General features: G+C 39.4%; 1 protein-coding gene and 2 long non-coding RNA genes across 13 annotated transcripts in view; 1 reads left to right on the forward strand and 2 right to left on the reverse strand.

Annotated features, from left to right (window-relative positions):
- LOC140697383 (uncharacterized) overlaps nucleotides 1-21,891 on the forward strand; it is a 187,657-nt gene that overhangs the window by 51,884 nt on the left and 113,882 nt on the right. For 4 of the 9 annotated variants that reach the window (XR_012074356.1, XR_012074365.1, XR_012074357.1 and 1 more), the window contains one exon: nucleotides 4,080-4,124. This is a non-coding gene — a long non-coding RNA (uncharacterized lncRNA). Of the gene's footprint in view, nucleotides 1-4,079; nucleotides 4,125-9,554; nucleotides 9,607-21,891 lie in introns of all 9 variants that reach the window. The other 5 variants (XR_012074355.1, XR_012074359.1, XR_012074364.1 and 2 more) reach the window with 2 other exon arrangements.
- Nucleotides 1-21,891, reverse strand: part of NPSR1 (neuropeptide S receptor 1) — a 137,402-nt gene that overhangs the window by 35,799 nt on the left and 79,712 nt on the right. For 2 of the 3 annotated variants that reach the window (XM_006201884.3, XM_015237251.3), the window contains exon 3: nucleotides 7,134-7,237. The exons of the other annotated variant lie outside the window; for it this stretch is intronic. In XM_006201884.3, the coding sequence (XP_006201946.2) occupies nucleotides 7,134-7,237 (104 nt within the window). The remainder of the gene's footprint in view (nucleotides 1-7,133; nucleotides 7,238-21,891) is intronic. 3 annotated transcript variants of the gene reach the window in all.
- On the reverse strand, nucleotides 21,089-21,830 carry LOC140697554 (uncharacterized). The gene is made up of 3 exons (XR_012074703.1): nucleotides 21,746-21,830; nucleotides 21,440-21,476; nucleotides 21,089-21,270 (listed from the first exon to the last, which is right to left on the reverse strand). It is a non-coding gene; the product is annotated as an uncharacterized lncRNA (long non-coding RNA).

The raw sequence follows: 21,891 nt of genomic DNA on the forward strand, positions 1-21,891 counted from the left end.
GAAAAAATTTATTAGTATCTATGGCTACTGTAGCAAGTTGCCACAAACTTTGTGGCTCAAACCAACATAAATTTAGTCTCTCACATTTCTGGAGACCAGAAGTCAGAATCAGTTTTACTGGGTCAAAATCAAAGTGTTGGCAGGGCCACCCTCCCTCCAGAGGCTCCAGTGGAGAATTCCTCCCTTGCCTTTTCCAGCTTTAGGTGGCTGCCAGGATTCCTTGATTTGTGGTCACACCAATCCCATCTCTGAGTCCATGGTTACAACGCTGCTCCTGTCTATGTGTCATATCTTCCTCTGCCTCCCTCTTACACGGATATGTACTATTGTATTGGGACTCACTAGGATAATTCAGAATTATCTCCCCATTTCAAAATCTTTAATCACATCTGCAAAGTACTTTTTTTTTCCATATAAGGTGACATACATACTTTTCATGAATTAGGATTTGGAAATGTTTGGGGACCATTCTTCAACCTACTACAATTAAATAAAACCAAATAGTAAAGGAAAATAATTGAATAAAAAAATTAACACAGAAAGATTAAAATGAAGGGATTGAAATAAGACCGAATACTGTTTGTCAAAATAAATATGAATGGCTTGAGCTCCTTCACTAAAACAAAGACTAATTATACACCTCTTCCCAAAGTCCAACTGTATGCTGTTTAGAAGAGAAACCTCTAAAATCAAAAGATTATCAAAGTTTAAAGACTTAGAGAGCAATGTCCAAAAGTATACTGAGAAGCTAAAAACTGAAAGAAGGCATTTATTACAATACTACTATTAGACAAATTAAACTCAAAGCAAATAGCACTACATGGAATAAAGGGATTCTTTATACTGATAATAGATACAATACACAATGGCAACAGAATACTAATAAACCTAGATGTAACAAGTAACACATCACTAAATATGTGTAACTAAAATGTTCAAAGTTCTGCAGAGGGAAATAACACAGTAATGCATAGGTAGAAATATTTAAACAAACTCTAATAACAATACACAATATTGTAAAATATCTAGATCGTATTTTAAAAATCAGTCATAAACTAAACTACCAAGAAAACGTCAATAGATTCCAAAAAGTGGAATTTACACAATTCACATTTTTAAAACAGCAATAAAAAAGCTGAAATTAGTATCATTTTTTTTAAATACCACTTCGAAATTTAAACACCCTTATAATTAGCTTGAGTCAAGAAGGAAATTAAAGTACAATTATAGTCAATTCATAAATGTCAACAATGAAAATTCTACACATCAACAACATATGGGCTACCATTTGGAGAACAGATGGCAGCTTGAGGACATATGTCTGAATTCTCACTACCCTACCCTCAATTCTGACAAAAATGACCCAGGAAATATGAAACCAAAAAAAAAAAAAAACTTGCAGAAAAGTAAGACTTAAATGCAGGAAACTTTAAAGTGTTTATTTAGAAAATATACCAGATTGGATTCATTTAAAGTAGGATCTCTGGACTGACTTTTAAAAAATCAATATACTTTATGTTTTAGAATAATTTTAGTTTTACAGAAAGAATTGAGCAGATAAGGCAGAGTTTCTGTATTAGCACTCCTCCCTTCCCCACACTTTCTCTTATTATAACCATCTTAAATTAGTGTGGTTCATTTTTAAAATTGATGAACCAATACTGATACATTATTATTAACTTAAGTCCATGGTTTATACTGAGATTCATTCTTTGTGTTGTATGAGGTTTGGCAAATGCATAATGTCATTTACCCACTATTATAGTATCATAGAGAAGAGTTTCACTGTCCTAAAAAATCCCTTGCACTTGACTTATTCAATCCCTCCAAATCTCTGGCAACCACTAATCTTTTTACTGTCTCCATAGTTTTGCCTTTTCCAGAATGTCATATAGTGGTAGTCATACGCATGTAGCCTTTTTAGACTAACTTCTTTCACTTAGCAATATGCATTTAAGATTTCCCCATGACTTTTCATGGCTTGATAACTCATTTTGGTTTTTATGCTGAATAATATTCCATGATATGAGTATACCACAGTTTATTTCCTCCATGTTTTTTCATGGCTTGATAGCTCATTTTGTTTTATCACTGAATAATACTTCCATTATATGGATGTATCTAAGTTTATTTATCCATTTAGCTTTTGAGGAATATCTCACTTTCAGATTTTGGCAATTAAGAATAAAACAGCTATAACCATTGTTGTGCAGGTTTTCATGTGGATATCATTTGTCAGCTCAATTGGGTGAATACCTAGGAGCACAATTGCTAGATTGTATGATGACAGTATGCTCAATTTTATCAGAAACCACCAAACTGTCTTCTAAGGTAACTGTTCCATTTTGCATTCCCACAAGGAATGAATGAGACTTCCTGTAGCTACACATTGTCACTACCAGTTCATACTGTCAGTTTTTTAAAAATTTTATCCATTTTAATAGATGTGTAGTGGTACACATTGTGTTTTAATTTGTAATTCCCTCATGCCATATAATGTTGAGCTTCTTTCCATATGCTCGTTTGTCATCTGTGTATCTTTTTTGATGAAAGGTCTGTTCAGATATTTTGACCGTTTTGACAATGGTTGATGGTTTTCTTATTGTTGTGTTTTAAGAATTCCTTGTATATTTTGGATATAAATTCTCTATCAAATCTGTTTTTCAAACATTTTTCCCATTGTGTGCCTTATTTTTTCAGTCTCTTAAAAGTGTCTTTTGCAAAGGATAAGCTTTAAATGTTCATAAAACCTAAGTGTTCACTTTTTTCTTTCATGGATTATGCTTTTGGTGTTGTATCTAAAAAAAAAATTTGAAAAATGTAAGATCTCCTAGATTTTCTCCTATGTTATCTTCTAGCAGTTTTATAATATTGCATATTTCATCAAGATCCACAATTCATATTAAGTTATTTTTTGTGAAAGGTGTAAAGTCTGTGTTTAGATTCTTATTTATTTAGTTTTGCACATGAATGTCCAAATTCTCGAGAAGCATTTCTTGATTAGGATATTCTTTCTCCATTAAATTGTCTTTGCTTCTTTGTCAAAGATCAGTTAGACTTTTTGTGTGTTTCTGGGCTCTCTATTCTGTTCCATTGATCTATTTGTCTATTCTTTTGCCAATATCATGCTGTCTTGATTTCTGTAGCTTTATAGTAATTTTTGAAATCTGATTCTATCAGTCTTCCAAAGTTGCTCTCCTTTTTCAATATTGTGTTGGCTATTTTGTGTCTTTTACCTTAAACTTTAGAGTTTGATCATATCTATAAAATTACTTGGAGAGATTTTGATTGGGATTGCATTGAATTTATAAATCACATTGGGCAGAATTAACTTCTTAACAATAGTGAATCTTCCTATCTATGAACATAGAATATCTATACATCTATTTAGATATTGTTTGATTTTTTTTAATCAGAATTTTTCAGTTTTCTTCCTATTGATCTTGCACATATTTTATTTTATTTAGACCTAAATATTTCATATTTTTGGTGCTAACATAAATGGTACTGTGTTTTTAATTTATAATTCAAGTTGTTCATTGCTGGCATACAAAAAAAAAGGCTTTTGTGTACTAACCTTAATTCTGCAAACTTACTATTTTCACTTGATTGTCTGCGAAGACAAACTTGTCATCTGTGAACAAAGATGTTTTTGCTTCATCTTTTCCAATCTGTGTACCTTTTATTTCTTTTTCTTGTCCTATTGAATTAGTTGGAACTTCCAGTAAGATGCTGAATAAAAGTGGTGAGAAGAGACATACTTGCCTTATTTCCAATCTTAAAAGGAAAGTTTCTAGTTTCTGACCATTAAGTATGAGGTTAGCTGTAGGTTTTTTGTAGATGTTTGTTATCAAGTTGAGGAAGTTTCTCTCTATGCATAGTTTGCTGAGAGTTTTTATAATGAATGGGTATTGGAATTTATCAAATGTTTTTTCTGTATCTATTGATATAATCATACAATCGTTTTTTATATTTGATGTGATGGATTACCTCAGTTAATTTTGAATGTTGAACCAGCCTTGCATACCTGGAGTAAATCCCCCTTGGTCATGGTGTGTAATTCTGTTTTTTTTTTTCAGGTTTGCCACAGATGAATTTATTCCTCACTCTGAGATGAATGTAAGGTATTTCTTTTTTTTTTCTTTAATTCATTTTATAAGTTCTTTTATTCAATTTGCTAATATTTGTTGAGAATTTTTACATGTATGTTCATGAGAAATATTGGTCTGTAGTTTTCCTTTCCTGTAATGTCTTTGGTTTCGATGTTAAGATAATACTGGATTCATAGAATGAGTCAGGAAGTATTCACCTTGCTTATATTTTCTGGAAAAAAAATTGCAACTAATTGTCATTTCTTTCTTAAGTGTTTGGTAGAATTCAGCATTGAACTCATCTAGGCCTGGTGCTTTCTTTCTTGAGAGGTTATTAATTGTTGATTTGATTTCCTTCATTGATACAGGTCTTTTCAGATTGTCTGGTTCTCCTTATGTAAATTTAGGCAGATTGTGTCTTTGAAGGAATTGGTCCATTTTATCTAAGTTGTTCATAAGTTTTCTTTATTGTCCTTTTAATGTTCGTGTGATCAGTAGTGATGGCCCCTCTTTAGTTTTGATGTTAGTAATTTGGGCTATTCCTCTTCTTTTCCTGATTAGCCTGGCTAGAAGTTTATCCCTTCAAAGAACTAGCTTATGATTCCATTGATTTTCACTATTGATTTCTTGTTTTCAGCCATTTTATTTAATAAATGCCCCATGGACTGTTGCAAACTTCTGGTTAATTTCTAGGTTGTTAAATTTTGGATTTTGACAATTTTTAAGTTTTCTTGGTGCCTTTATAGAGAAGAGAATTAACAGAGTTTCTGACTCTACCATTTTGCTATGTTACCAAAATGTATTTACGTATAGTGTTATCTTAATAGTCGTTGTAAATAGTGTTAGAAAAAATATTACTGACAAGAATAATTCTTGATAAAGAAGGCATTTTATAGTTAACAATTAGAAAAAAAATCATACCGTGTTTTTGAAAAATGTGAAAGTAAGTGTGGAGCCAGCCTCCAAGATATCTTGCCTCCAGGTTTCACTTCTGTGGCTCCCTTCTCACCCTAATGAATCAGAGCTGACTTGCGTGACCAGTAGAATAATGTGGAGGTGATGGTGTATGACTTCAGAGACTAGTTCATAAAATATATTGCCACTTCTACCTTGGTTTCTTGAATGGCTTGTTCTTGGGAAAGCTGGTTGCTGTGTTGTGAGGACACTAAAGAATACTTGTGAGATGCCCACGGGGAGAAGAGCTGAGTATTCTGCCAAAAGCTAGCACTCTTGCCAGATCTGTGAGTGACCACTTGAAAATGAGTTGTCCAGTCCCAGTCAAACCTTCTAATGACTGTAGTCCCAAGCAACATCTGACTGAATTTTATGATAAGCCTTTAGCTACATCTGTGAGACCCAGCTGTCCCAGAATTGTTGATTAATAAAAACTGTGAGATAATGTTCACTGCCTTAAGCCACTAAGTATTAGCATAATTTGTTTCTCAGCAGTTGAGGCAGCAAGTAATTGAAAACATTTATCTACAAGGAAGCAAAAATCCTCAAGAAAAATTGAAATATGTTTTAAAAAATTGCCCCTGAGAAAATACCCGGCCCAGAGAGTAATAAGAGATCGTTCACATCTACTAAACTTCCAAGGTTATCATCAGAGCACAAAAAAGATTATAATTGTAACTATTCTCTATTTGCTTTCTGAAGATAGAACAACTCCATTATCAAGATCTGAATATGATAGAACAAATGGAAATTGTAATCTCACTTAAAAATATAGATGAGAGATTCTAAAAATCCTACTAACAAATATAATGTAGCAGGCTAAGCCTTTCCGGAGATGCACTACACATCTATAAAGCTACAATAATTTAGACCTAAAGTACTGGTATCAGAATAGAAATTTATTAATGAAAAATAATTTTAAAAACTCAGAACAGAACACATCAATCTTAATGCCAGTTATGAAATAGTTCACTCTTTCCATAGTTAATTGAAGTATACAATCTATATTATATACCTATATGATGTATTAATAATATATGTATATGGTACATATATAATACTTTACACCAAATATATGTGTCTTACATTTATATTTTTTCATTGCAATATGCTCAACAGGCAAAGCGTAAACACCTTTAATCTAAAAATAGATATTAACAGTAACAGAAAATAACAAGTATTCCAGCTATAAAAGAACTGAAAAAGGATAATAGGCAATTTAGAGAAGAAGAAATTTAAATGTCCATAGATCTTTTAAAAGGTTCAATTTAGGTAGTAATACAAGAAATGCAAATTAAAACAACCTGAGATAATATTTATTTTCTAACACGCTGCCAAAGTTTTTCAAAAAGACAGTAGCCAGTGTTGGGTTAGTTTGAGGGAAAAAAAGCCAAAAAAAAAAAAAAAGAAAGTTGGCCTATTTTCTGGAGATTATTCACCCAGTGCTATGTACGAGCCAAATGTTTGTGTCCCTCTCAAGTTCACATGTGGAAATCCTAATACCCAGTGTGATGGTGTTAGGAGATGGAGCCTTTGGGAAATGATTAGGTTATGAGGGTGGAGCCCTCATGAGTGGGATTTGTGCTGTTAGGAAAGCTGTCCAGCAGAACTCCCTTGCCCCTTCTGCCATGGAGGAATTAACGGGAAGTCTGCAGTCTGGAAGAAGGCCCCCACCTGCCCATGCTGGCACACTGATCTTGGACTTCCAGCCTCCAGAACTGTGAAAAATAAATGTTTGTTTTTTATAAGTCATCTGCTCTGAGGTATTTTTCTTGTAGTGGCCTGAATGGACTAAGACAACCAGAATATGTCAAAAGCTTTAATAGGGACCCAGAAATTTTACTTAATGCTTGAAATGAATGTTTATGTCCTTATTATTGCTTCTTTGTGTTTTCTTTACACATGTATTATTTTTAACAACAAAAAATTTTTTTAAAGTCCTACAAATTTTGTTTGTCCTGTCCACTAGGAGGGAGTGAGCAGTTTGTTGCATTGGAGTGCAGGGTTTTATATTATTTTCCTTATGGAGAATCCAAGGGCTAATTTTGGTGTCAGTTTGTCTCATCACATTTGGAAGGTGCCACATACCTGCAAATAGCGGACCACTCGGCACACCAGATCGGGAGCCATGAAGTCTCCAGTGAATCGCCAAATGATATCTGTCAAGATGTTAACCAGTCCTGTGAAAGAATCTAACAAAAACAGTGGTTGAGTTCAGTCTCTTTCAAATTTGCAGCTATGCCACAGTAGAAATAAATTCCTGGGGAGATTTTTTTTTTAATTTATTAGGTGGCCACTGAGGAAATACAAGGCAAGGCAGGAGTTTTGACTTTATTATTGGAGCCTGTTACCACTCGGATGTAGCCACTTAGGAAGGATTTTGGTAATGACTGAATTATACTAATCAGAGTTGTAACAGTCTTTTGGATGTCAGTGTCCATGGTCTTCACCACACTATGTGTGTTTTTCTCTTCCCTTCCTTCTTTCCCTCTTTCTTTATTTTCCCTCTTTCCTTCTTTTCTTCTTCCCTCCTCCTCCTTCTCTCTCTTCCTTTCTTTTCGTATCTGTTTTCTCTTATTCCCTAAACTAATGTCCAGGCATGAGGTTCTGTCTTCCTCCTTTTCCCTCATTCCCTGCCCTGCCTGCTCTGATTTCTCTTTATTTATAGGGCCACTCTGCCCACAGAAGTCCCTTTTATTCCTGCAGAGAACTGGGAGGGTCAATCTTCCCTTTCTGCATCTTCACATTAAGTCTGAGTCCCCAGTTTAGCATCAAAGCCTTCCACGATCTGGTGTTAGCTGCCTCTTGCCAAGTCCCCAGCTGTCATTTTTATATTAAACATCACATGGCTCACACATTTGTGTTTGCAGAGATACATTCCCTCTGCTTGGAATGGCCTCTTTCCATTTCTCAGCCTATTGAATTGTTGTCCCCCTTTCACTCTCTAGCTGACAATTCCCCTGCTGCAGGAGACTTCCTTAACCTCATGGTAGGGTCCACCACAAAAGACCATGTGGCCCTCCCTGTCTTATGCCTGTCTGCCTCTTCCTTTTTGTTTCTCTATAGATAACAACAATTAGAAGCATTGGCAAGCACACGGAATGACAGCAAAATTTCAAAAGATTGGAGAAGAGAAATCTCACGAAGTTCTGGGTAGTCAGAGAAGTTCTAACTGAGAAAGTCAGATGTCTTTAGAGCTGTGGGTTGTGATTTGATCAAATAAGAATTTCATGGAGCTTTTCCTGGCAGGGATGGACTGGATGAATGAGTGGGATAGACATCGGAGTTACTTGGATATTCTCTTTTGGGTTTTATTTATTCCTTAATTTAAAAATAATCAGAAAAAGAAAACCCAAGCTTATGTTTCTCTAGATCTAAGTGGCTATATGAACAATTATAATGTACTCCAGTAAAAATGTTTTCTTTTTTTGTTTTCTCCTGGAGTTCAGTCCTAAATAAACCCACTTCTGGGAGGAGACTACCAATGGCCTGTGCCACTGCGTTTGTTATCTCCTATTAAGCAAATGCTGCTCTATCTGATCAGTAAAAGCTATTTAGTTGCCTAAGTAACTGAGTACATTGCAAATAAGCCTTTCCTAAGTGGTCATTAACAGGACCTTGGGAACAGGTTACAGGCTTAATCACTTCCACATATGACTCTTGCTTGTTAAAAATGTCTTCCCTGAAAGATTCTAGGAAATGGTTATACTCAGCAAAGCTGAAACTGGCTCACAGAGGGCTTTATTGTGTCTCTGATATGTTCTTGGAAACAGGAACATGGGTTCCCAATTGGAGCATGAATATGGGTAGAGTGGGAAGAAGTCAAAATGAGGTGACACCTGAGCTGAGCCCTGAAGGATCAGTAAGGAGAGGTCAGGGGAAAGGGAGGAAGTACATTGATTCTGGCACAGGTGACAGCATGAACAAAGTCATGGAGGTGAGAGAAAGGGAGATGGGGAACCAAATAGCTTATGCATATGGAACAACATCAGTTTGTTACTGCTGAAGCCTAAAATAGGTGCTTGAAAGAGGCAAGAAATGGTCCTGGAGAGATAAGATTCTAGGAATTTTAGAGTCTTATGTGCCCATTAGAGGAGCTTTCATTTCTCCATATACTGAGTGAACAGTTAAATGTTCATGTATTTAGGCACGTGTTTTACATAGATTTCTTTAGTTACTGTGGTGGTTGGGGAGTGGGAGGAGTGAATTTGGTAGGTTCAATACTGGAATTACTGTTTAGATTTGTTAGGAAATTGTGCAGAATGTCCAGAAAGAGATTGGTACCTAGTCTATGTCAAAGAGGAGTAAAATTATAGAACAAGGTGCAGATTTGAGATGTACTGTATAAGGTAAAATAAGGAGGATTTGGTGACTATTAGAAGTTTTAAAGGTGAGATAGAGGGAAACGTTGACAATATATTTCAAGTCCTGGCTTGGTATCCCTTGTAGATGGTGGTGCTTCCTGTGATACGGGAGGATAATCTCATTCTATTTGCTTCCTGTTTTCAGCTGTTCCAAATGAAGCTGCCATGAACATTCATGGATAAGATTTTGCATGAACGTTAGTTTTCATTTCCTTAGGGTAAATATCCAGGAGTGAGATTGTTGAGCCATAGGGCAAGTATCTGCTTAACTTCATGAGAAACAGCCCAACGGTTTTCCAGAGTTCCGCAGTGATCTCCACCAAAAAGTCTGAGATACAGTGCTTGTGCATCCCTGCCAGCACTTGGTATTGTCAGTATGTTTCTCTCAGTCATTGGACTATGTATGTGATGGCCTCTTACCGTGGCTTCGATTAGCATTCCCCTAATGGTTAATGCTGTTGTTGCTTTGGTCATCCTCAGCCCTCTTTGGATGCTTTCTTAGCATGGGAGCTGGGGTGCTGGAGGGTTTTAATGCTCCACTCTTGGCTTTCTGTTGCATCTGCATTCCTGTAAGGCTGTACTGCCTGTTGCTCAATGCTTGCTGTGCTGGTGGATGTGGGGCTATATTTTGTCCTGACTCAGCCTCAGTCTCACATAGACCTGTGTACCTGGGCCTTGAGGGTGGGACACTCTCATTGTTCCAATTCCTCGCTCCCGTGGCAGTCACACTCCTGCCTTTGATCTGGGGTGATCTTGTGTGGGAGAGAGTTTCAGTCTCTTCCCCTAGCGGTGGGAGACTTCTGATGGTATTGGTGTGGTATCCTGGACCAGCTGCTTTGTACCCCCATCCCCAAGAGTTGAGTGTTTCTATTGTTGTTTCTGTTCCTGTCCCTGTGCTCCAGGGGCACCAGTATTTGGTCTCACAGGGGCCTGGGGGTTTTGCTGAGAAACATGACTCCAGGAGGGCAATATTTCATGCCTTTCCTGCAGACGTGGCCTAAACCTTCCTGTATACATGCACACTGTCTCTGCACCAACTCCTTCATTCTGCCATTGTGGTGTGGAAGCAGCCATAGACACTCCTCTAACTGAATGGGCATGGCTGTGTTGCAATAAAACTTTATTTGTAAATATAGGCATAGGGCTGAATTTGGCCTGTGGGCTGCAGTTTGCCAACCTTTGGTCTACAGAATAAACTTCAAATGCCTTATTGTGACTTCCTGCCTCCCTCTTCAAGCTGATCTTTTCTCCTTTCATTTTAAATTCATACTGTAAGAGAAACCCTTTTAAACAGCACATTAAAGCTGATATCCAGTTAGTTGGTCAAAACGTTGGTTATAGAAAGGACACCCACAAGCCCACCTTAAAATATCTTAACATAGCATATAAATGTGCATTTGCTTGTCCTTTCTTTAACATAGGGCCAAGACTTTTATTTGATTTTATACATCATCTTCTTTTGGTGCATAAAATAAACCATAATGCATCTTTTATGATTTCCAGTTCTGGTTTCTTTAAATTAGAGTGAGAACTTGAGATATCAGCAAAGCAATTTGAGGCAGAATCTCATTGTAGGAATTTTTATAATCCGCCTTCATTCTTTTATAGTTCCATTCCCTGAGCCTAATTCTACTGCAGCTTCTAGTGACTCAGTAAAAATAAAAAGTCAATTCTTTCAAAGTATTCAACTTAATTTTCACAGAAACAACTCTTCTGTGTTGTCTACGTTCATTATAATTGATATGTTAATTATGTAAATGAGTACAACTGGCATAAACTGGTTGGGAACAAACACTTGTGACTCCTATAACCCAAGGGTGGGGAGCAGAAATGAACAGGCTTTTTAGGGTCTATCCATCTCGTCATGGATGTTAGTTAGTCACGGTGTTTTGCAGAAAGAGTGGAGAGTGTTGGTGAATCCAGTTGGCAACAGCTTCTACTGGGAACCCCTTACTGCTCCTTGACCATCCCCAGCTGTTCATTCTGCCAGCCCCTTTCTTTATGCTGTTCCCTTGATATGGGAGGTTCTTTATGCACCTCCACCTGAAGGGCATTTCCTAACTCTTTTAGGTTTAGTTCAAGTTTACTTCCTTTATGATGCTTTTCCTTTTCTTCTTCATGAAGACTACTGAGATTGGTTGATTTCTTCCTCTGGGCTTCCCCCTACCCTACTATTGAAGAAGTACCTGTAACACATTAACACATTTTTTCCCTTCTTTCTGATTCTACTATATGGGAAGATAGAGATTTTTTAATTCACCTTCATATCTTCGGACCCTAACATTGTCTTATTAAGTGGGAAAAGCTTGATGACTTTCTGTTAGGTGTATAACTATATTATTATTGCTGTTGCTTGATTGGCTAGCTACAGGAGAGGTGGTTCCACAGAGCAGACTGAGCCACATTCACCATCTCCTTCAGCGGAGATTAAGATAGTGATTACAGAATCAAGATGCTGGAAGAAGGAACATGATTGGACATTTTCATCCCCAAGCAGATTTCTGAAAAAATTTGGATTCTAAGGTCTCTGCTGGGTGGCAAGACCACAGGGGTGTGCCTTACTCATATTTATAGTCTCATCTCTTTTCATGGTGTCTTACAAGATACTCAGTGCTTGCTATATAAAAAAGGAAATGTTGGCCTAGTAAACAGATTTGCAAACTTCTTGAAAATGCAAGGCCACCAGTGTAGGATTCACTCTGAGTAGAGAGCAGGCTGAAGCACCATTTCTTAGATTTCTGCTTGCTCTGAGTTGATGTTTGAACTTTCCCCTGCAGAGCAGAACACAATTTTTATGATAACATTGACATTTTTGATAAGGTCAGTCCTTTTTAACTCCAACTGTGGTGTTATGGGTGAGAAGTGCCCTGGTTTTACTGTAGGGACACTCTGGGTAACAGTTTCAACTGTGAATCCCCAGGGTTTATGATGCTTCTATCTCAACTCAATGTCTTTAGTGTTGTCTGTTTTGTTTTTAAAGCAGGGGAGGTGATACTAGCTTGTCTGCCTGCAGATGCACAAGAAACTATTTTTGATATTACTAAAGATCCCACTCCCTCCCACTTTTCTTTTTTAACAACCATATGCTTGAGAACGCTCTAAATGGAACAAGATTTGAGGACCTTATGTGAAAGTTTGTTTAATGATAGAGCTTGCATTGCCCAAACTGATGTCAGGTGCTTGACTGCCAATTAAAATTATTTTTCAAAAAAGTAAGTTCCTGAGTCTCTTAAGTTTTGGGCTCATTTTACAATACTAATATGATTCTGGCACTGTGCCCTTCACCAAGATTAAGTACTAGCTGAGCTTAATGGCCTAAATTGTCAACTCCCTGGCTCTTTATTAATCCCGGGAAAGTGGCCTGCACCTCAGCCATTACTGCTCAATTAGGTAAATAATCATCACATCCATTCTCATTAGAGCACTCTCTTCACAGAAAGCTTTGTTCATGAGATTTTTCAATTAGTCTTAACAAGTCATAAAAATGCCACTAATGTCTTCTTTTCTCCATTGGTCCACCAAACAAATAAAAATCATGTGTCTAATTAAGGAAACCTAAGTCCTCCTAAAACCTATTCCCTTTGCTTCTGTTGTGTTCAAAAGCCAAGAATCTCATTGAATGGGGCCAGTGGGCCAGCCTGGGTCATTGATCATTGCTGAGTGGTGAAGAACTCTTAACACTCATCTGTGCAAACACCAGGTTTGGCAAGGGCAAATATTTCCATGAGACAAGGGAAAATAAGGCTTTGAGACACTGCTATTTCTCCTCTTCACTCCCCTTTAAGGGGAAATTTCTTGAGGCATGGTTGTGCTGTTATCATTGGACAACATGAGACTCAAAATGGACAACTTGTTTCCTCTTTTAATGAGGTTTTGTTTTCCTAGCAAGAAGAATTGACATCAATGACCTGGGATGTTTAGAAATCTAATGTGGAAGTAGGGAGTTCCATTTGCAGTTATCCAAGAGATGAGTTCTTTGACTGTCTTTCTTTCCTTCGTTTTGCCCAAGGACAGCTGGGTTGTAGCAGGTTGGGATGGAAATGGATGGAAGTGGTAGATTGTAGCAAGAGATATTTGGTTCCCATCTCATCTTGCTGCAACCAGGTATAGGTCTGTAGGGCATGAGGCAGACATGGGGACATACTGCTCAGGTCTCTCTTCAGGAAAGAACTTGCTGTCCAGCTTTCCAGAACTTATGGTTCAGTGGCATCCTCTAGTTGTTAGATTCCCGCAGGTTTGCCTCAGCTTTCTAGTTAAGATCATGCTATTCTTACTCTGAGCTCTGCCAGTGCCTGAGTGAGATGTAGGTAGAAGGGTCTAGTCATTTCCATGCAACCTGGGAATCCTTTAATGAGCTGGCAGAGCTGCTGGGTTGCCATCCTGCTCTGATGGGTCCTGCTGATCAACCCGGCTTCTTTTCTTTTCTTCTCATAGGTGTTACTTCCCCCAAAACCTTTGCTTGCCTAATTCCGTTTCCCAAAGAACCCAACTTGCAACAGGAGGTAAGGCAGGAAGGGACACAAGATCAATTCATTGTCTTGGGATGGTCTTTATGGCCGCTTCTTTGCACAATCTAAGATCTTAGCAAATATCCTGTTTTGCTGACCCTACCCAGGACTGTACTATGCAGTGAATCACCTCTCTGTCATCAAGGGCTTTGTAGTTAACAGATACTGTTTAATAATCATTAGGACCAGGTAGCCCAGATGCTGTTAGTCCCAAAACAATGATGAAAACCTTCACTGGTGTATTCCCAGCACTCACGAGACTAGTTACCCATTCATGAATCTTAAGTAAGGAATGCACGGTTTCCAAGTACCTATCCCCATATCCTGGGTTAACTATAAAATTGTCCCAGTGGTTCCTGGACGGTGTGGAGCGCAGCTGTGAAGGCTCCCAGATAGTTGTCTGCCTGATCCCGATCCCACCCTGTGAGTAAGTTACTCTATAATAAACTGATCATTGCTTATATGCAGCTGCTTGCCTCGGTTTTCATTTTCAAATGCCTTCTCAGTTCGGTGGGCGCTTTTCATTACCTCTGTGCTCCAACGGGCTTCATATTTTTGGCTACTATTGAAGTATGCAAGAATCACTGATTCACTTACTGTAAGGATGTTGCTGAGAACATTTTACTGAAGTATTATCAAAGTCCTGCATATAAGGCTCCATGGAATCAATGTTCGTGATCAGGAAGCATCTTGCAGTGCAATTCCCTTGAGGCTGGAAGGACTCATATCTGAGGAGTTTTGCTGTTGGTTTTGGCTAGTAGGGAGCACAGAATGAAATACACTCAGCTCCATTAACTTCGTAGTATCTCAAAGCCTGAATTTGTTTGTTTTTTTTTGTCTCTGTAGTTATGGTTTATTTTCCATGACTCTCATATTTTATTTTGTGTTTCTCATTTTATTGGTTATGCCTTACCTGTTATAGGCAGTGGATAAAGCATGAGTCCTAAAGCCCGACTGCAGGGTTTTGAATGTTGGCTCTCCCATGTAGGACCTGTGCCATCGTGGGTGTGTTACTAACCACACTGAACATCAGGTTCTTTGTAAAAATATGATAATAAGAGTCCCGGATTTATAGGGCTATTGTGATGAGATGATGCATGGATGTAAAGGATGTTCTTGGGACAATTGGTGAAATTTAAGGCAGTTTGTAGATTACGGAGTCGTACATATTTAAGTGGATAGATGAATGGATGGATAGATGGGTGGACTGGGTGAACGGATTGAGAGAGACAGACAGACAGACTGACAGAGGGAATGATAGCAAATGTGGAACAGGTTAACATCTGAGGATTACGAGGACAGGGTACACGGGGATACTTTGTATTATTCTTGAAATTTTTCTGTAACTGTGAAATCATGTCAAAATGAGAAACTAACAATGCAAAGTGTCCTGGTGGGAAAGACACATGATCTGGTCCCTCAGCCTCTGGGGCAGAGCCTGCAGGATGCAGCAGTTGTGAACTCTGCACAGGACTGCAGATGTGACATGCTGAACACAGGGTGCTGCTCTATTAGAAAGTGAGTTGTATAACTGTTTGCGAGTTTCTTCTCATTCAGACCAGTATAGTTCTTCTGGGCAAACTCCTATTCAACGTATGTGATAATTACTTATTCAGAGGAACATTTGCAGGCAAACTGATATCTGTTCCTTAAGGGCCACCAGACACTGCACTTCACACTTTTGGGTGGTGGAGCTGAAGTATAGATGCTGTTAAAAAGCAAATCTAAAATCACAACAGCTAATGCATATAGTGCTTACCATGTGCTGTGTGTTTCTCTAAGCACTTTATGTATAAGAACTAATTCAATCCTCACCACAATCCTATGAAGTAGATGCCTTGAATATAACCCTCATTTTACATACAGATGAAGAAACTGAGGCATAGAGAGGGTAAGCCACTTGCCCAACTGTCAGTATGTAGAGGAGCCAGAATTCAAACGAGGCAGGAAGTCCCAGAGTCCAGGCTCTCTCCTCACTACTCTACTCTTCTGCTTCTTGGGGGACTCTGAACAATGAAACTGCTCTGTCCAGACTATTCTTATAAAGCAAGCTGAGGCGTCCACGATCAGAGTTACTCCCAGAGTCTGAGCTGCCCATAATATATTGGGGCAGAAGGGAGAGGTCTGTGTTGAGTGAAGAATGGAGCCAAAGCTAGGAGGAGGCATGGGAAGGTAAGAGCAAGCAGGTGGGGGAGACTAGCAGAGCCAACTTGCAGAGCCAGAAGAAAGCTGGATGATTTTGGCCAAGGGGAGTCACTAGAACAGCAGAGTGAGACGAGGCAGTGCCCAGCCCCGTGGGTGGTTGACAAAAGCAGGAACTGATGGGTCGGTCTGGGAATGAGAGAGCTGGTGGGGCTCCGGAGCTAGTACTCACACCTGGGACACTTTGGATTTCTTCCTTGCAAAAGGCTTGTTGGTTCCAGTGTGTTGTATGAGGCCGTGGCCTCATCCTTCCAGGAGACACCTTTCCTAAGAAATAGCTCTCTGAGTCAGATCCTTGTCTCCAAGGAGGATGGGGACAAATACTGGCTGACTACCTTGGTGCAGGGCATTGTGGTAGGAAATTAACATATGTTATCATATTTAATGCAGTGTTTTGTATGAGTACATCTGAGCCAAACTGTCTACCCTGCAAACAGAACAAGTGAGCATTCACAGTGTGCATTCAACTTTGGTTCAGTGGATTTGGAAATGTAAATTGGACTTTTACGTACTTCTAATTGAATAGAATATTTCTATTTTATTATTTTTTTATTTTTATTTTTTGGTGGGGGGAGGTAATTAGGCCTATTTATTTATTTTTAGAGGAGGTACTGGGGATTGAACCCAGGACCTCATGTATGCTAAGCATGTGCTCTACCATTTGAGCTACACCCTCCCCTCAGAATATTTCCGATTAGACGAAACAATTGACGCTAATGTGCAGTACAACTACAGATACTCAACAACAACAACAACAACAAACAACAACACGGAATCTTAGAAGAAGGAGAAACACTGTCATTGAACCAACATAGAAACTTCTGCATGTGATAAGTGTCAACTTCAATAAACAAAGAAGGCTAGGCCAGGCAAAATTAAGTTTTACAAAATTGCATAATCTCTTTCCATCACCGTAACTGTCCAAAGAAAGGCAATAATATAATTTTTTCTGCATCTGCGATCATTACGAGGATTAAGTAAAGCAGATGTTTCAGTGCCAGCCACAAAGGAGGACCAGCATGCTACCTGCTCTAATCACTTTCCCAAGAGAGAAATGAAGTTAGGAGAATTTAAGTAATGTGTTGAAAGCCACGGAAATAACAGATGGTAAAACCAGGACTCAAACCCAGATCCCTGGACTCTGCCACCTGTTTTTGTACAGTTTTCAGGCTAAGAATCTTTTTTCAAGAATGTTTTAATTTTTGAAAAAAATCAAAAAATGTTTTTGTGGAACGTGAAAATTACACAAAATTCAAATTTCAGTATCCACAAGTAAAGTTCTGCTGGAACATAGCCATGCCCATTCATCCACATATTGTCTGCAGTTGCTTTCAAGCTACAATGGCAGCATTGGGTAGTTGAGACAGAGATCATATGGCTCCCAAAGCTTAAAATATCTGACCCTTAGCAGGAAAAGCTGGCTGAACCTCACTCTAGACCTTAGACTCCTGCTCTTTTCATTACGCCCAATTGCTGGTGGATCCAGATTGCTTGTGACTTTGCCAAATCTTCCACATTCTTGGGAATTAGTCAATTACCATGCAGGTTGCACCGAAGTGCTCCCTGCTGGCTGACATTGGAGAGTTCTGAAGGTACCAGATGGGAACAGATTCTTTTCTTTCATCTTAGCAAAAATCCAATCTCACTCTCTTTTGTGTTCAAAAGGATTTGATTAATTAGGACATGAAAGAGGAAAAGAACAATCCACGCTGTTGGGCTGGGCTGAACTGGCAGTTGGAGCGGCTGTATTTCAGGTCCTCCTCCCCATGTCTGACCAGCTCTGTCTGACAGGCTGTGTACTTGGAGATTGTAGCACAAGCTTTAGAGTCAGGGACGTTTGTTTGTACTGTGGCTTTCCACTTGCTAACTATGACTTTTAAACTCCCTCAGTTTCAGTTTCCACAGGTCAAAAAATGGGAGTAAGAAGAATACCTATAGCTCAGGTAATATAGGGAATTAAATGAGAAAATAAAAAGGTTTCTTTGGGATTTTGTTTGTTTGTTTTGCAAAGAGTTGTTTCAGTGAGCATTCAGTAAATATTAGCTATTATTACAATTTGTGGTGCTTACTTATCAGCAGGGAAGGAGCCAAGTCTCTGACCCGAGTAAGTTAAAATGCCCTGGAAGGTGTTTTTAAAATGTGTGTTTGTATTTTTAAAAAAGTAATACAAGCACACAATACAAGATTCAAGTAGTACAAGTCATAAAAATAAATGCCTCACAAAACAATGTGTCTGAAACGTTCAAGGCAGTAATAGTCATAATAGCTCTAAACTGGGAATGACCCAAATGCCCATCATTAGAATAGAGAAATCGATTGTAGTATATTCATACAATGGAACACCATTCAATAGAGTGAGCAGTCTATAACTACAGGCAACAATGTTGATGAATCTCTTAAATGCTAAGCAAAAGAAGCCAGGCAGCAAAGCACACATACTGTGAGATTCTGACTAGATCAGGTTCAGAGTCAGCTGAAAACTCTTTGCCTCTGGGATCACCCTACGAGGAGGAGAGGGGTGATGGTGGGAAGCTGGTGGGAGGAGGCTTGGGGGCAGCTAGTAATGCTCTGTTTTTTGACTAGGTGCTGCTTACACAGGTGTATTCAGTTTGTGAATATTCATCAGCTGATGCTGGTCATACATGCACAGGATTAGACTTCATATTTCAATAAAAATAATAAAAACAAAATAAAAGACACCCTCCTACTCTTGCCTCCTCATCACTCAGTCCCCTTCTCAGAAGCAGCCACTCTTACCATCAAACAGAATATCCAGAGATGGTCCCTGAATATATAAGAACATGTCTGCCTGTGTATAATGTGTGTATTATTCTAATTTCTTGAGAGCAAGCTTTTGTTCCATAAGGACTTTATATTTCAGAGAAGTTTTAGGGTCACAGCAAAATGAAGTGGACTTACAGAGAGTCCCCGTACACCCCCTGCCCCCACTGCCTCCCCTCACTATCCCACCCCACACAAGACAGGTGCATTTGTTACCAAAGATGAGCTACACACACACATTGTAATCATCCAGAGTCTATAGTTTACACAGGGTTCACTCCTGGCGTCGTACATCCTAGAGTTTTGGACAAATGTATACTAACACGTACCCATCACGACTGCCCTTTGCTGCCCTAAAAATCCTCTTTCTGAGAGCAGGTTTCAATGTACCTAGCCCTTTGTGCAGTCAACCACCTGCTGCAAAGGGGCCAGTAGGTCTCAGAAGGGCAGGCAGAGCAAAGGAGACCAGGAGTCCCGATGCTGGGTGGCCTTCTCTGACCTGGCAAGGTTTCTGCAAATGTTCGGTGAACTGTCAAAGTGAATTTAGGGTCTTCAGCGTTCTGGGCCTTCTTCCTAGTGTTGGGCTGGGCCCTGGATAAAGTCATCCCTGCCTTCTCTGTGTCTGAAACTCCAGGTATCCCATTGGGCCACCCAGGCCTTCTGCTCGTGATGAACATTCACCTGGGCTTGTGAGTCAGAATAACATCTACTGTCTCAGAAACAATTTTCCTCATTTTGAAGCTGGCAATGTCCTACAATAGAGTGGAATATTTGAAACCAGGACCACCATGAAACATCTGGAAAGAGATCCTTGTGTTTCTGGTCTTTTATTCTGTTTTATCCTTCTAGCTGGTGACTTTCTCCTATACTTTTGGCAGCAGCAACAACCATTCTCTAACACCCAGTTCCAGCTCCACCTGCTCCATGAAGTGTCTGCCATGTTTCCCTGGAGGACCCTGATTTGCATCACTTCATTTAGTGCTTGTTTAAATCACCATCAGTCTGTAATTACAGATTGCTGACTACGAGGCTTCAGATCCCCTGCCATGTGCTGGGAATTCAAGAAAGAAAACTCCATTCTTGTCCTCAACTTGGCACATCTTAGTGTTAAAGGGAGGCATGTAGAATAATTAAGCACGGTGTTGCATGATATCTGCACCAAGGATGGGGTAACCGATCAAATCTGCCAGAGTACAGACTGAGAGGATAAGGCAAGCTTCATAGAGGTGCTTTGCACCTTGAAGAATGAACAAGGCTTTGCTAGACAGACCAGAGCAAGAGATGGGCACTCACGTAGAGAGAGTGTCACCTGCGAAGTTGTGAACATATGAAGCACATGTTGTCCCTCATCATTAATGTGTACATCTCATTTAATATGTTAATATGCATATCATTTAATTTACTAGTCTTTCCAATGAGTTGTGAGAGACTCATGGATAAGACTCAAAACTTGGGCTCCTCTTTCCCCACTCCCCCAAACACCTAGCAAATTTCTGGACACTAGAATTAAATAGAAACAAAAGATGAAGGGCAAGCATGGCAGGAATCTTCTTAAAAGATTTAACCAGAGGCCTAAATTTTAAATATTCAATAGACCTCCATTTTTAGACTGTGAACTTCTCACTGGAAATATATAGGAAATATAAAGGAAACCTTTATATATAGGAATATAAAGGAAGCCTTCTAAGGAGATAACACTGAACTTGAATTGGAGCAACTGCTATTGTCAGAGCCAGACTGTGATGAGCAGCGTGGCTCCTCCTCACTTTCTGCCCTATTCAATGCCCCACCCCAGGGTCCCCAGGGCTTGGTTCTCAGATTCTCAGGAGGATATGAATTATTTTGAGTGTAATGGGCCTGTGACACAGTCACTATCTGAATCCATTGTTTGCCACTTAATTGCTCTGTGACCTTGGGCAAATTACTTAGACATTTTGAGTTTCAGCTGCTACCTTACAACATTGAAGTAGTTGTACTTTGTCAAGATTAAATGTCATAAGTGTCTGGAACATAATAGGGTCTCGATAACGTAAGCTTTCCTTCCTTCCTTCTCCTCACTTTCTTTCTGTCCCCTTCCCTTTTCCCCTGGAATGTTTAAGAGGAAATTCGGGACAAGGGAGAGCCTAGGAGATAGAGAATGAGGAGATTCTGAACAGCTGATAGGAGAGGTAAATAGATGGACCCCGAGGAGATTTAAGACATTTTGGCATATTTCATGCAATTTACCACCACAGATCGATGCCACTGCCTCTGCAAAGTTTCCTGAAGATTGAAGTTGGGGGTTTCTTCGGGCACCACATCAGGCTTTGACTGGCAACAAGGGGGCTCAGCTTTGTTGGGGTTGCAGAAAAAGTACAGGATATTATTTATCTAGGAGAAGAGAAGATTCAAGGTCACACTCTTGACTTTAGTATGTGCCTGTCACACCTTCCCTTAAGAGCTGTCACCTGGGAGGAGCATTAGACTTCCGGCTAACATAGGGCTGGGCTCAGGGTCTTTTCTCAGTGATATCTTGGAGCTTCCAAGTGGCTTGCCTTACCCCCAGGTCCTTGGTCCATTTGTCAGGGATTCAGGCACTGTGGAGAGATGGATGCACCTGTGTCTACGATTCTAGAATGACTCACTAGGATCCCTCCCTGCATCTTCCACCCTACTCCCAGGCAGGAGATTGCCAACACTCCACTTAACCTCCTCCCACCCGCTCTTGCCCCCCAAATCAGCCCACCAAAACCAAGGAGCTCTCAGTCGTAAACAAATCCAACTGACAAACTGATTCTTAGGGCCTAATGGCTTAAAGGCTGTTAGTTCTCTCTGCAGCATTTTCATTTTAATGGGGGCAGCAAACCTTGGCCCAGGAGGGACTCTTTAATGGAGGGATTCCAGGCAGTGTGGACTGCAGAGGAACAGAATGGGCTGGCAGCTTGCCCAAGGTCACACGGCAAGGTGGTGGCAGAGCTGTGAGTAAAACCCAGCTGCCTCCCTTCCTGTCTC

The sequence above is a fragment of the Vicugna pacos genome, chromosome 7 (assembly GCF_048564905.1).
Source record: "Vicugna pacos chromosome 7, VicPac4, whole genome shotgun sequence".
Lineage (NCBI taxonomy): Eukaryota > Metazoa > Chordata > Mammalia > Artiodactyla > Camelidae > Vicugna > Vicugna pacos.